Genomic DNA, 12,978 nt, shown 5'->3' with positions numbered 1-12,978 from the left:
AAAATGAGTACCTACAACCATTTCAGTCCAAGTCAAGGGCTACTAGTATCCCATCAGGTAGCCTCGAGGTTAGAGCGTCTGGCCAGTAAACTGAAAGGTTGCAGGTTTGAATACCGGGAAAAAAAAAAAAAAACATCTGTCTCTGTGCACTTGAGCAAGGCACTTAACCTTGACCCTACTGATGTCTCAGGGGGAGTTGGGATATGCATAAAAACACATTTCCATTACACACTTGTGTGTAACAGGACAAATATAAGCACCCCCCAAATTATTATAGTATTATCACCCTACAAGCCATTAGTGAGCTTTACCCCAGACACTCTGATATGCCTTTAAGTTGCCTGCTGTTAGCTAAAGCAATCAATCACTTTATACAGGTGAGGTCTAATTAAGTGCTGACACTGGTTGCACCATGTACCATGTAGTTCTTCTATAGCTTGATGGTTATCTTAAGTCAAGGTGTATGCAAATTTGGCTTGAACATTTTCTTACCCTAAAATAGTACAAATTGTGATAGATAGTATAGGCTACAATAAAATCACTGTATTGTGGGTCACCTTTAATTCGGTCACTTTCTGTGTCACTGTCCTCCTCGTTGTCTTATGCACTGGCTCGGTCACTTTCTGTGTCACTGTCCTCCTCGTTGTCTTATGCACTGGCTCTTAACCAAGCCCAAAGGTAGACCAATACAAAGTACCAACACGTTATTGACTATTTTGCTCCACCCCTTACCGAGTTGTAATCCAATCCGATGCCCTGTCACAGGTAAAACCGGCCTCATATTCTCACACTATACCCCAAAAGCGAGAAAAGCCGACAAAACCCGTTCGTTCAGAGACACTTTTGCTCTGGCCCTCATTCCGAGTCGTAATTGAGTTTTTCTGGGAAAGAAGAAGGATCGGATTTACAGTACCAACTAGAAAGTCCAGTTCCACCAACCGAGATGTCACAGGAGCATGACAAGTAAGTGTTTTCAATCACCACTGCAAGTCCATCAGAACCAATATGTTGAACTCATACAGCATTCTCTACTTTGGTGCAAAAATGAGCCGTCGATATTTGACTGTTTTTGAGGGGTTTTACTTGTGGATTCTAATAGAGTTCCCTGGACTGTGAGAAAGTTTACTTTTTGCCTGTCTGCCAAAACGAGGATGATTCAATATCTGTATTTATCGTGCTTGGGATCCGTGAGAGCGCCATTGAGAGTTTACAAGCACAGTTTCACTTGTCGTGTTCCAGCCTGCATGGCACAGGTGTACTGTATCTCTCCACCTGTCGTGCTAGTTCAGGCGCCTGTTCAGAGTACTGTTCTGCCGTTCCGTCTGTCAGTATTTGATTTAGCTTACAATAATTGAAGAAATTCGTCTTAATACCCCCTGGAGGTGTTTGATTTGGCTTTACCTTTGCAAGGCATACGTTTAGCCTATTGTTTTAGGCTACTTTATTGAAATTGAGGCATTATGCATATATTTTCCTATTTATTTTAGGTTTGAAATGCATTATGTGATGCCTAATCCATGCTTGTAATGTCATTTCTAATCGAAAATTAAATTTTAATCGAAAAAATATAAATAATGATTTTTAGAATGATTTTAATCTTTGCTCCAAAGTGGTCAAATGTGGATGTATTTTGTCAGTTTGAGGGCAATGACAAGGAGACTGTTGACTCCAGTGAAATCATACACCTGTTAGGCGTTGGCCCCTATAGTCAAAGGAACAATGTAAGCAAGCATTCTCTCCGTTGTATTGCATACAGACATACAGTCACTGGATGAATAATTTATTTTGACAGAGTTATTTAATTGATTGAGATAGTGAATATGAAGAAAAAAAATGGATTTTGATATTCACAAATAGGCCATTGTTGAAAGGGGGGGGGAGTAGGCCAATAAATAACAACTTTTTCGTTTTATGTTTTTAATGTAATTCCAAATGTAAAATGTGTTATTTAGGCCAGCCTATTTCCTGACATCCAACTACGGTGTGAGAGGCAATTGGGGTTCCTCTTCAACATTTCTGGGAAAACAATGTAGACAACGCTATTTATTCAGTGTCCAATTCAATGCTTTTTTTTCCAAATAGAAAAAACGTTAATGCTCCTTTGTTTTAACAATGTATTGCATACCCTATAAGTTATATTGCCAGTTATTAACGAATATATCGGGTTGAAAATCCCTAACGCCTCAATTTTACCCGGGAAACAGTTTGTGAATGAAACAATTAGATATTGGATTACTAATAATATGTTTACCTTGACCAGTCAGAATAAAAGCCTTTTCTGTAGTAACTATAGCTTGGAAACAAAAGGAAATCAATCCATAAATTCAGTGTATGCCACTCTGGAGAAGCGTTCATGTGAATTGAGGATAGACAAGCTATAGGTATCATATCTCACGCTAGCTTTTATTTTATAGGATCATAGGAGACATTTTGTTTGTAGATATATTTATTGAATGAAATAAATATGCCCAGTGTAGACTTTAGGTCTGAGAAGTCGTCATTGTTTGCACTTTCAATATTGTTCCCACATCCCACTTGAAAGCTCTAGGGTTCTGTTTGTGACTGTAAAATCATTCAGTTAAAAATAAAACTACTGAGTAATTGTGTGATCATGTCATATAACACACTACACTATTCCAAGTTTGACCTTCACCCACAATTGACAGAAAGACTGCATTGCTTCTCATAATACAATGGTGTAGACCTGGGCCTAATAGGTTAATAATAAGTGCCTTATCAAGTCCTAGAAGAATAAGATTTGTATTGATTTCTTATACTGTAGAGTTACCTACCAACTTGTAAATTAGAACTACATTGACCCCCCCCCCCCATACACCTAGCCCCTTCACTAAACACCAGAAGAAGGTGTAGCCAAGTCTTGTTCCTCTTCGAGAGAGGATGCATTACTTGCTTTCTTTGGGAGTGTATTCAGTTAAGCTTGGTGATGATGATGATGACGATGGCGATAAATGTTCTCAAACAGGTTCTCTAAAAATAAAACAACAACCCAGTCTGATAAACCCTGGAATGTTGCACTAGATCCTTCTGTGTAGATAACAGACAGGTAACCAATAGGAAACACTTAACAACAGACAGGTAACCAATAGGAAACGCTTAACAGCAGACAGATAACTAATAGGAAACATTCAATAGCAGACGGGTAACCAATAGGAAACTGTTGATCATCATGAGCTGTCACACTGGAAGAGCCAGTCTTTTCTCCGAGATGCCATAATCTCACAAATTGCTGAGATTTGTTGCACAATCGTCTTGCTTGTACAACAGGTCTGGAAGATAAAGTGTGACATTGTTGATCTCTCCAACTGTTAGTTGGTTGTGAACAAGGCAGTGATTGTTGCTCTGACTGTCTGTTGATATATTACGTGCTGTCAGTCTGGCGTATCCATCTGATGATTCACTGTCTGATTTTTAAGTGAACCAGTTAGAGAAACAGGGTCACATTAACTATATTAACATATTTATAACTCAGTCCATCTTAAATGTGTAGCTTATTATTATTATTATTATTATTATTATTATTATTGCAGCTCCTGGTTTTGACATGTACTATATGTAGCACGAGTTGCTTTCTCCCATGACATTGTCACGGCACTCCTCCTAACCTCTCTCTCTCTCCTCTCTCCCCCTCTGCCAGTAAGAGGGCAGTCCTGGTGCTGCAGAATGATCCCAGCTACGGTCAGCGGCGGCCATTCACCAACGAGGACGAGGCGTGGAAGTCGTTCCTGGAGAATCCCCTGACGGCCGCCACCAAGGCCATGATGAGCATCAACGGGGACGAGGACAGCGCCGCAGCCCTGGGCCTCCTCTACGACTACTACAAGGTAACATAGAAGTGACAGAACCAAGGCTGGTTATTACCGGTACAGGAGCTGTATTCCCTCACAGGTGTCATGACACTCCTATAAGGTGTATATGGCTGCACTGTAATTGATTATTATCAATTCATGATTCATAACAGCACAGCCACAAATAAGCTCCCCACTTGGCAAGCATCAAAATGACAACCACACAATTTGAACCATTGTGTTTATTAATGATTTATAAACCCTTATCCACTAGTACGGCCTATGAAATATGTATGCACTCACTAACTGTAGTCGCTCTGGATAAGAGCGTCTGCTAAATGACTAAAATGTAAATGTAAACTAAACGACTGAAGTAGCTTTACTCAAGACCTGTGTCTTCCAGACTTCATTTGTGAAGCAGCCACAGCACATTGACTGGTTGCCATTTTGTTTTCCATGTAGACAGAGATGGTTCTATTGGATGTGGTCAGACTCACAGCGGCTGTGTTTACCTTCCCATGCAGGTTCCCCGGGAGAAGAGAACAATATCTCAGACCAAGACAGACTCACTGGGCTCTGATGTGGATCCCAACAAAAGGTATATGTAGGTATAACATCCCTTTTACAAACCAGAATTTGCCATGGTAATGCATTTTAGCATTATGTTTTGTTTCTGTGTGTGTGTGTGTGTTGGTTGGTTGATATCCACGCGATACCCACGCCCCACCTGTCTATGGTCCTTATTTCATATTAAACCAATGACATTTTACCTGCCCTGTTTTTTTTAATTGTTATTTTTAATTGTTCTTGCTCAGGCACTTGATGACCCCCCTGCAAGAGACTTCCATGGCGTCAGCGGAGAGCAGGATCCAGGTTCTGAAGGGCCCCTTTAACATCCTCCTGCCCAACCAGCTGCATGGCCATGACAACAAGAGGGGAGTCCCTTTCCCCTCCCCAGACACCACTGTCACCGTCTCCATCGCCACCGTCCCCAACTACCCCAATGTCAAGATGGAGGGGCCCTCCAACAGCTTCTCTGTCACAGTCCCCAACCACTGCTCTGAGTCCGACAGCCACACAGTGGAGTTCGCCCGGCAGCTCACCCACAGCCAGTTCAGCCCCAGCACTCAGTCCCGAACCCCCGACTCCACCTTCCCAGAGAACTATAAGGACGGTCACCAAGAGGTGTGTAAACATACTCAACAACAAGGATCCAATAGCCTTTTCTCTCATCTAAAACCCCCCAACCCTCCCCCACTTTCAGATCTCTCTCTCCCCCGTCAGACAATACCCCTTTTACCTGAGCCTCTGGAGCCTACAACAGTGGGTCTCAGCCCTCCCTGTTTTATTTGAATATGCCAAAATAGCGGACCAGCGTGTTATTATGCCATTGTCTGGCCTACACAATAAAGTGCTGTACTATTTCCCCCCTACAATAGCCCAGGCCCTTTCTCTCTCCTCTCTCTCTTTCTCTATTTAACCTGGAGGGGGATTACCTTGGAAAGGGATAACCCAACACAACCCCCTTCACACAGGGGGAGGGAGGGAGGGAAGGAGAGAGGGAGGGATTGGAAGGGAAGTGGTTTGTTTCCCCTTCACTGAAAAAGAGAGAAAGCGGGCAAGAGAGAGGGAGAAAGAGAGAGAGAGCTCCCTTGACTCCCTTTAACCCCTGAAAGCACTAGCTACAGCCTCGTCATGGATGCTTGTCTAAATCCAAGCCCTCTCTCCTCTTTGTGTGCCGCAGGTGTTCTCCTTCCCAGGGGATCTCCAGTTACGCCTGGCCTCCATCGCGCCAGAGGAATACACCGCTTTTGACACCGTGCCGGGGTAAGCCCGCCGGCCGCCCGCTGTCGCCATTCAGGCCCTGATAGAAGACTACTGAAAATAGCCTCATTCACCACAGTCACCTGGGAGTCACCAGATTCCCTCAGTGTAAAAGGCACAATGCCAAACAACAGGGCCTCTGTGACGCTACGAGGAGTTTGGGTCACGATCAAGTCAATGGGAAGGGATTGATGAGTGGGGCCTTAATGTGAAGGCATACCCTTTCCATATCCTGAAATCCAGACCTGTTTTGTGCCAAACATATGACACAGAGTACAAGGAGTGGAATGTCAGCACAAAACAGGTCTGGATTTCAGGCTACTCTTTCCCTAAAGGAAAATACAAATGTACTATTGTAACCAATACTTATTTCTCTATTAGGAATAATTTTGAGTACACCCTGGAGGCGTCCAAGTCGCTGCGTCAGAAGACAGGTGACGGCACCATGACGTACCTGAACAAGGGTCAGTTCTACCCTATCAGCCTCAGGGAGATGGACAACAGCAAGCAGCTTCACCACCCCATCAGCAAAGTCAGGGTAAGACCACACCACAAAGCTAGCTAGTCTCATTGTTGAAGTACCAATACATGATATGAGTAGGTCTCATGTTAAAGATACTTCTGGTGAAAGGTTAGACAGAATAAACAGAGAAATCTTAGGCTAGTTGGTAGCTATTTTGCTAATAGTAGCTTTTAGCTACTAACAGGTCTGATCTCGTTAAATTGAATGTGTCAGTTGAGCTAACATGTTTGATGGCCCTGGGATTGTGTGCTCCATTTCAGAGTGTGGTGATGGTGGTGTTCGGGGAAGAGAAGTGCAGAGACGACCAGCTGAAGCACTGGAAGTACTGGCACTCCAGACAGCACACAGCCAAGCAGAGGTGTCTTGATATTGGTAAGAGCCCATGCTACTGGAGTCTACATCACACACATCTCCACAATAACTCCTAAAGGGAAGTTTAAAGGACTAAAGAATACATTAAAGGCCTGATTTACGGTGCGAAGCACAAGGAAAAACAAAACACTGGCTAAAACATTCATTGCTTTACCCTTTAAAAGTGTTAATGAACCTGTTTTATTACTTCTGGGAAATAACAGGTGCAAATTTCCTATTACAAATGCTTACTAAATTAGGCCGTAGTTTCTTATGTTACATAAAGTCTCCAGAAGTACTTCATGAATGGTGACGAATGCATTTGATCATATCTACCTAACACTCTTACCATACCATCCTGCACTGCCACTGATTCATTGTTGTTCCCTGAATTGTTGTGCAACCATCACCCTCCATTTCCTCCCTCCTGTCACATGCTGTCTCTGTCTCAGCTCAAGGAGGAGCAGGCAGCTAGCCAAGGAGCCAGACAGACAGATCCACCCAATGAACAACACAAACTGGGCCTGTATTCAAAAAGTGTCTCAGAGTAGGAGTGCTGATCTAGGATCAGGTCCCCCTGTCCATATAAACTTAATCTTATTCATTAATACGATTCTGAGACTCTTTGTGAATACAGGCCATGTTCTCATTGGTTGAATCTTAACAAACCTCTTTAGAACAATACACCTGATTGGATAAGGGAGGGTGAGAGTGTGGGTGGAAATGGGACAAGGCCAGTTGCCCTGTTTGTTAATAATACCTGTGTAAACTGGGCTCCATGGTGGCTCCCTGTCAGAACAATCCAGTAACTTAATTTTCTGGAGGTAGACTGATCAATCTTACTCTGCACGCACACACTGTGAAAAGAAAGCTTAATTCTGCTTGACAGAGGAAAGTGTATTGTCTCATGAATTTGATGGAAGGACTATGGGCGAAAGGTGACTGTTGATACACCCTGCTTGCTTTGGATTAAAGTAGTCAGTCAGTCAAAAACGTAGAGGCGCCCTACTTAAACAGTGTGGTTTGTAGTAAAGGGCTATAGGCCAAGGTGTGAGAGTGTATTGGTGATCCCTAGTAAGGAAGTTGATTGTGATTGGTCAGAACTTAAAGTTGGCGACCAAGCACCTAGATTTCCGAATTTCTCGCGTTATTTTGTAAAATGGCAGAGTGAAAATGGCTCTGAAAGACTTGGAAGTACAATAATGCGAGACTAGGAGGCCAATACCACAGAGGGAGCTTTTTTTATCCACACCTTTGAGGATCGACTTCACTAGTGTGGGAGCACATTCTCAGTACTTGTATCTAAAACAAGCTACTGACCTGAGCTTCATTCTTATGCAACGCTACTAAGACAATGAAATCAACCCTATCCTTATAATATTGTCATCCTTCCTCCAATAAAATATCAGAAGTCTCCTTCCACCACTCCATACATCAACTTAGCCAACTTACTGTAGTTTCATAACTTAGCCACGACCGCAGCCCCTTTTCATTGAAAGTCTAATGTCAATGCTAACAGTACAGTCCATTATGTGTCCTGTCGTTCCCAGCTGACTACAAGGAGAGCTTCAACACCATCAGCAACATCGAGGAGATCTCCTACAACGCCATATCCTTCACCTGGGACATCAACGAGGAGGCTAAGGTGAGATACAGGAAACATACCTTGGGTATGAGGAATGAGAGGAAAAAGGTGAAGGGAGATGGAGAGAAAGTTGTAGGTCAACTTGTTTATCCCTACAACACATCAAATCAAATCAAATGTGTATTGGTCACATACACATATTTAGCAGATGTTATTGCTGGTATAGCGAAATGCTTGTGATCCTAGCTCCAACAGTGCAGTAATATCTAACAATACACACAAATCTAAAAGTAAAATAATTAGGAAATATAGAAATATATACAGTACCAGTCAAAAGTTTGGACACACCTACTCATACAAGGGTTTTTCTTTATTTTTACTATTTTCTACATTGTGCAAAGCTGTCATCAAGGCAAAGGGTGGCTATTTGAATAATTTGTTTAACACTTTTTTGTTTACTACATGACTGATGTGTTATTTCATAGTTTTGATGTCTTCACTATTATTCTACAAAATAAAGAAAAACCCTTGAATGAGTAGGTGTGTCCAAACTTTTGACTGGTACTGTATATATATATATATATATATATATATATATATATATATATATATATATTGTGATGTCACGAGAGGCTGTGTCCTGGAGGGACGTTACATCCCCCTGAGGTGGCTGCAAACCCAGACAGCTATGGCTCCATCTGCTGGTATGGTCGGGAACTCCACCCCTCTATGGCCAATCTTCCCACGCAGCTGAAACAAATGAGGAGCTGATGAGCTGAAGGTTGGGGAAGGGAAGAGACACAGTCTCCAAGCTGGGCTCTCTGGAGGACAAGAGTGCTGCACGTCCACTTCCATGAGGAATATGAGGATTTGGAGATACTTACCTTTGGGAAATACTCACCTTTGGATATATGCACCTGTGGAAATACGTGAGAGACATTTGGAAGGACTTTTTGCTGGGTTGGCCACTAGCTGCAACGTGGACTACAGTAAGGCTGGGGAAAAGTTATCTGAGCGAGTGAGAATTATGATGTTGGATGTGGAAGAGACATCCCTGAACTGTTAACCCTTAAAGAGCCACAAGAGAACAGACTTTTGTTATATTTTCGTTAATTTCCCAAGACCTATAATAAAATCCTTGGTTTGTTTGAACCTTGTCTCCTTGCACTACTTGAGCAACCCCGCTGAAAGCTGTGTAGCCTCTCGTGACGTCACAGATGGTGGTGAATACGGGCACGCTCAAGCGTTAATAGTGCATGTCAGAGGAGGATACCGAAGGTTTGATCACCCAGTTTTCCAAGTTGGCCGTAGGCTCCCCGCCGACTGAAATGGAGGACATATTGAAAGCCCTTGTTGCTGGCCAGCAAGCCCAGATGCAAGCAAACGTGGCTCTCTTGGAGGAGCAAAAGAAAGCCAACCTTCTGAAGGCAGAGGAATTGCAGTTGCAGAGACAGAGGGTGGTCCAAAATACCCGCCCAATAAAGGCAAGTGACTTTATATCTAAGATGGGAGCTACCGATGACATTGAGGCATACCTGCATGCATTTGAGGCCACGGCCACTAGGGAAGCCTGGCCCAAGCAACAGTGGGTTGGTCTGTTAGCCCCCTTTCTAACCGGGGAAGCGCTGAATGCTGTCCGGGACCTGGGCCCTGACCAGGTTACTGACTATGATGCCCTGAAGTCTGAGATCCTCAGCAGATATGGACTCACAAAGTTTGGTATGGCCCAGCGCTTTCACAGCTGGACCTTCCAACCAGACCAACCTCCTCGGGCGCAGATGCATGAACTTGTCCGAATCGCAAGGAAATGGCTGGATCCGCAGAGGAATACAGCAGCGGCGGTGGTGGAGGCCGTTGTGGTGGATCGTTACCTACGCGCCCCTGCCTTATGAGGCAAAAACGGTTCATCAGTCAACAGGCCTTGACCACGGCTGATCTGACCGTGGAAGCTGTGGAAAAGTACCAGGCCACAGCGGAGATGCTGAATGCTTCCCGAAAAAGACCCCAGGAGTGCGGCCCCACCACAAATGGGAAGAACCCGTCCAAAGGACCCCCAAGGTCTCGAACCCAGCCACGTCAGGACTTATCCCGGCTCCAGGGGGAGCCAGAAACCAGGCGGGTCCAAGAAGAGTACACCAGGAGGGGGGAAACTCGACAGTGTTACCGGTGTGGGGAGATGGGACATATCTCCTGGCAGTGTGGGAAACCAGCCGATGAACCTATGCCCACTGCGGAGTCCTCCAGCTCAGCACCCACACACCGTTTTGCCTCGCTCTTGGGAGTCGAGATGGCGGCCCAGATCGACCCCCCACCTGCCCGGTAACTGTGAATCACCATGATGTGGAGGCCTTACTGGATTCTGGTAGCCGGGCCACCCTGGTGCGTAAGGATTTGGTGGGCCCAACGTGTCTGACCCCGGGGAAAGTCCTCCCAGTTTCCTGTGTCCATGGGGACACCAGAGAATACCCCATTACTGAACTTACAATGACCAGCACACGGGGAACCATACACACGACGGCGGGGGTGGTTGATTCCTCCCCGTCCCTGTCCTAATTGGACGAGACTGCCCAGCCTTTTACCCACTCTGGAGAGAGTCTCAGGAGAGGATAACCCGAGTACCTCGGAAACGGAGAGGCAAGACTCATCCTGGGAAGGCTCCGGTGCAATCCTCCGAGTTACTCACTCCCGCCCGGGCTCTGATAGGGATGGCAGGTGCCCAGACCGACACAGAGACGGAGCTACAGAATCTGGACAAAGAACTGTCTGGTCTGAAGGGGACCGCTGAGAGGTATCGTTTGTTAAAGCAACAGTTAGACATGAAGACAGAAGAGTTAGATATCCTCCAGGCTAAACTCCAACAGAGCTCCTTCCCTAAGCAACAGGAGGAGCTGGAGAGGCTGCGCAGGACCATCGAGGAGTGTGAGGAGACCCTGCGCAGTAGTAAGGAGGTCCAGAAGAAGGCAGAGGAGAAGTACAAGGTGTTGGAGAACAAGATGAAGAATGCGGAGGCAGAGAGAGAGAAGGAACTGAAAGCTGCTCAACAGAAGCTAAACTCTGCTAAAACCAAGGCTGATGCGTTCAGTAAGAAATTCAAGGAGAGACAACAGGAGGCTGAGTCCCTGGTCCTAGAGTTGGAGGAGTTGAAGAGAGAGCAGTCTGGCAAGCACCACGGCAATGCGGACGCCCTCTCCCGGCGTGATGCCTTCTTCGCTGCCTTTACCCCGACGAGGACGTCGGTCCCGAGGAGGGGGATGTGTGATGTCACGAGAGGCTGTGTCCTGGAGGGACGTTACATCCCCCTGAGGTGGCTGCAAACCCAGACAGCTATGGCTCCATCTGCTGGTATGGTCGGGAACTCCACCCCTCTATGGCCAATCTTCCCACGCAGCTGAAACAAATGAGGAGCTGATGAGCTGAAGGTTGGGGAAGGGAAGAGACACAGTCTCCAAGCTGGGCTCTCTGGAGGACAAGAGTGCTGCACGTCCACTTCCATGAGGAATATAAGGATTTGGAGATACTTACCTTTGGGAAATACTCACCTTTGGATATATGCACCTGTGGAAATACGTGAGAGACATTTGGAAGGACTTTTTTGCTGGGTTGGCCACTAGCTGCAACGTGGACTACAGTAAGGCTGGGGAAAAGTTATCTGAGCGAGTGAGAATTATGATGTTGGATGTGGAAGAGACATCCCTGAACTGTTAACCCTTAAAGAGCCACAAGAGAACAGACTTTTGTTATATTTTCGTTAATTTCCCAAGACCTATAATAAAATCCTTGGTTTGTTTGAACCTTGTCTCCTTGCACTACTTGAGCAACCCCGCCGAAAGCTGTGTAGCCTCTCGTGACGTCACAATATATATATACTGTATGTGATGGGATGTATAGACATTGTGGACAGCATATGGATATAATATATAGTATATCTGAAGGATATGTAGGATAGAATAGTATATGTGGTCAGATGAAGCAGATGCTAAGCTACAGGACTGTTTTGCTAGCACAGACTGGAATATGTTCCGGGATTCTTCCGATGGCATTGAGGAGTACACCACATCAGTCACTGGCTTCATCAATAAGTGCATCGATGACATCGTCCCCACAGTGACTGTACATACCCCAACCAGAAGCCATGGATTACAGGCAACATCCGCACTGAGCTAAAGGGTAGAGCTGCCGCTTTCAAGGAGCTGGACTCTAACCCGGAAGCTTATAAGAAATCCCGCTATGCCCTCCGACGAACCATCAAACAGGCAAAGCGTCAACACAGGACTAAGATCGAATCGTACTACACCGGCTCCGACACTCGTCGGATGTGGCAGGGCTTGCAAACTATTACAGACTACAAAGGGAAGCACAGCCGCGAGCTGCCCAGTGACACGAGCCTACCAGACAAGCTAAATTACTTCTATGCTCTCTTCGAGGCAAGTAACACTGAAACATGCATGAGAGCATCAGCTGTTCCGGATGACTGTGTGATCACGCTCTCCGTAGCCGATGTGAGTAAGACCTTAAAACAGGTCAACATTCACAAGGCCGCAGGGCCAGACGGATTACCAGGACGTGTAGTCCGAGCATGCGCTGACCAACTGGCAAGTGTCTTCACTGACATTTTCAACCTCTCCCTGTCTGAGTCTGTAATACCAACATGTTTCAAGCAGACCACTATAGTCCCTGTGCCCAAGAACACTAAGGTAACCTGCCTAAATGACTACCGACCCGTAGCACTCACATCTGTAGCCATGAAGTGCTTTGAAAGGCTGGTCATGGCTCACATCAACACCATTATCTCAGAAACCCTAGAACCACTCCAATTTGCATATCGCCCCAACAGATCCACAGATGATGCAATCTCTATTGCGCTCCACACTGCCCTTTCACACCTGGAC

The 12,978-nt window shown here is 45.4% G+C and overlaps 1 protein-coding gene across 4 annotated transcripts in view; it reads left to right on the top strand.

The window, feature by feature from the left end:
* The first annotated feature begins 823 nt into the window (after positions 1-823).
* The window catches only part of grhl1 (grainyhead-like transcription factor 1), a 28,870-nt gene continuing 16,715 nt past the window's right edge, over positions 824-12,978 (top strand). For 2 of the 4 annotated variants that reach the window (XM_041855471.2, XM_041855470.2), the window contains exons 1-8: positions 824-963; positions 3,656-3,842; positions 4,331-4,404; positions 4,622-4,991; positions 5,551-5,633; positions 6,012-6,168; positions 6,414-6,525; positions 8,055-8,149. In XM_041855471.2, coding sequence (XP_041711405.2) covers positions 944-963; positions 3,656-3,842; positions 4,331-4,404; positions 4,622-4,991; positions 5,551-5,633; positions 6,012-6,168; positions 6,414-6,525; positions 8,055-8,149 — 1,098 coding nt within the window. In that variant the 5' untranslated portion in view covers positions 824-943. Of the gene's footprint in view, positions 964-3,655; positions 3,843-4,330; positions 4,411-4,621; positions 4,992-5,550; positions 5,634-6,011; positions 6,169-6,413; positions 6,526-8,054; positions 8,150-12,978 lie in introns of all 4 variants that reach the window. The other 2 variants (XM_041855469.2, XM_041855468.2) reach the window with 1 other exon arrangement.

The sequence above is a fragment of the Coregonus clupeaformis genome, chromosome 29, assembly GCF_020615455.1.
Source record: "Coregonus clupeaformis isolate EN_2021a chromosome 29, ASM2061545v1, whole genome shotgun sequence".
Taxonomy (NCBI): Eukaryota; Metazoa; Chordata; class Actinopteri; order Salmoniformes; family Salmonidae; genus Coregonus; species Coregonus clupeaformis.
This window is presented reverse-complemented; position numbering and strand designations above follow the sequence as displayed.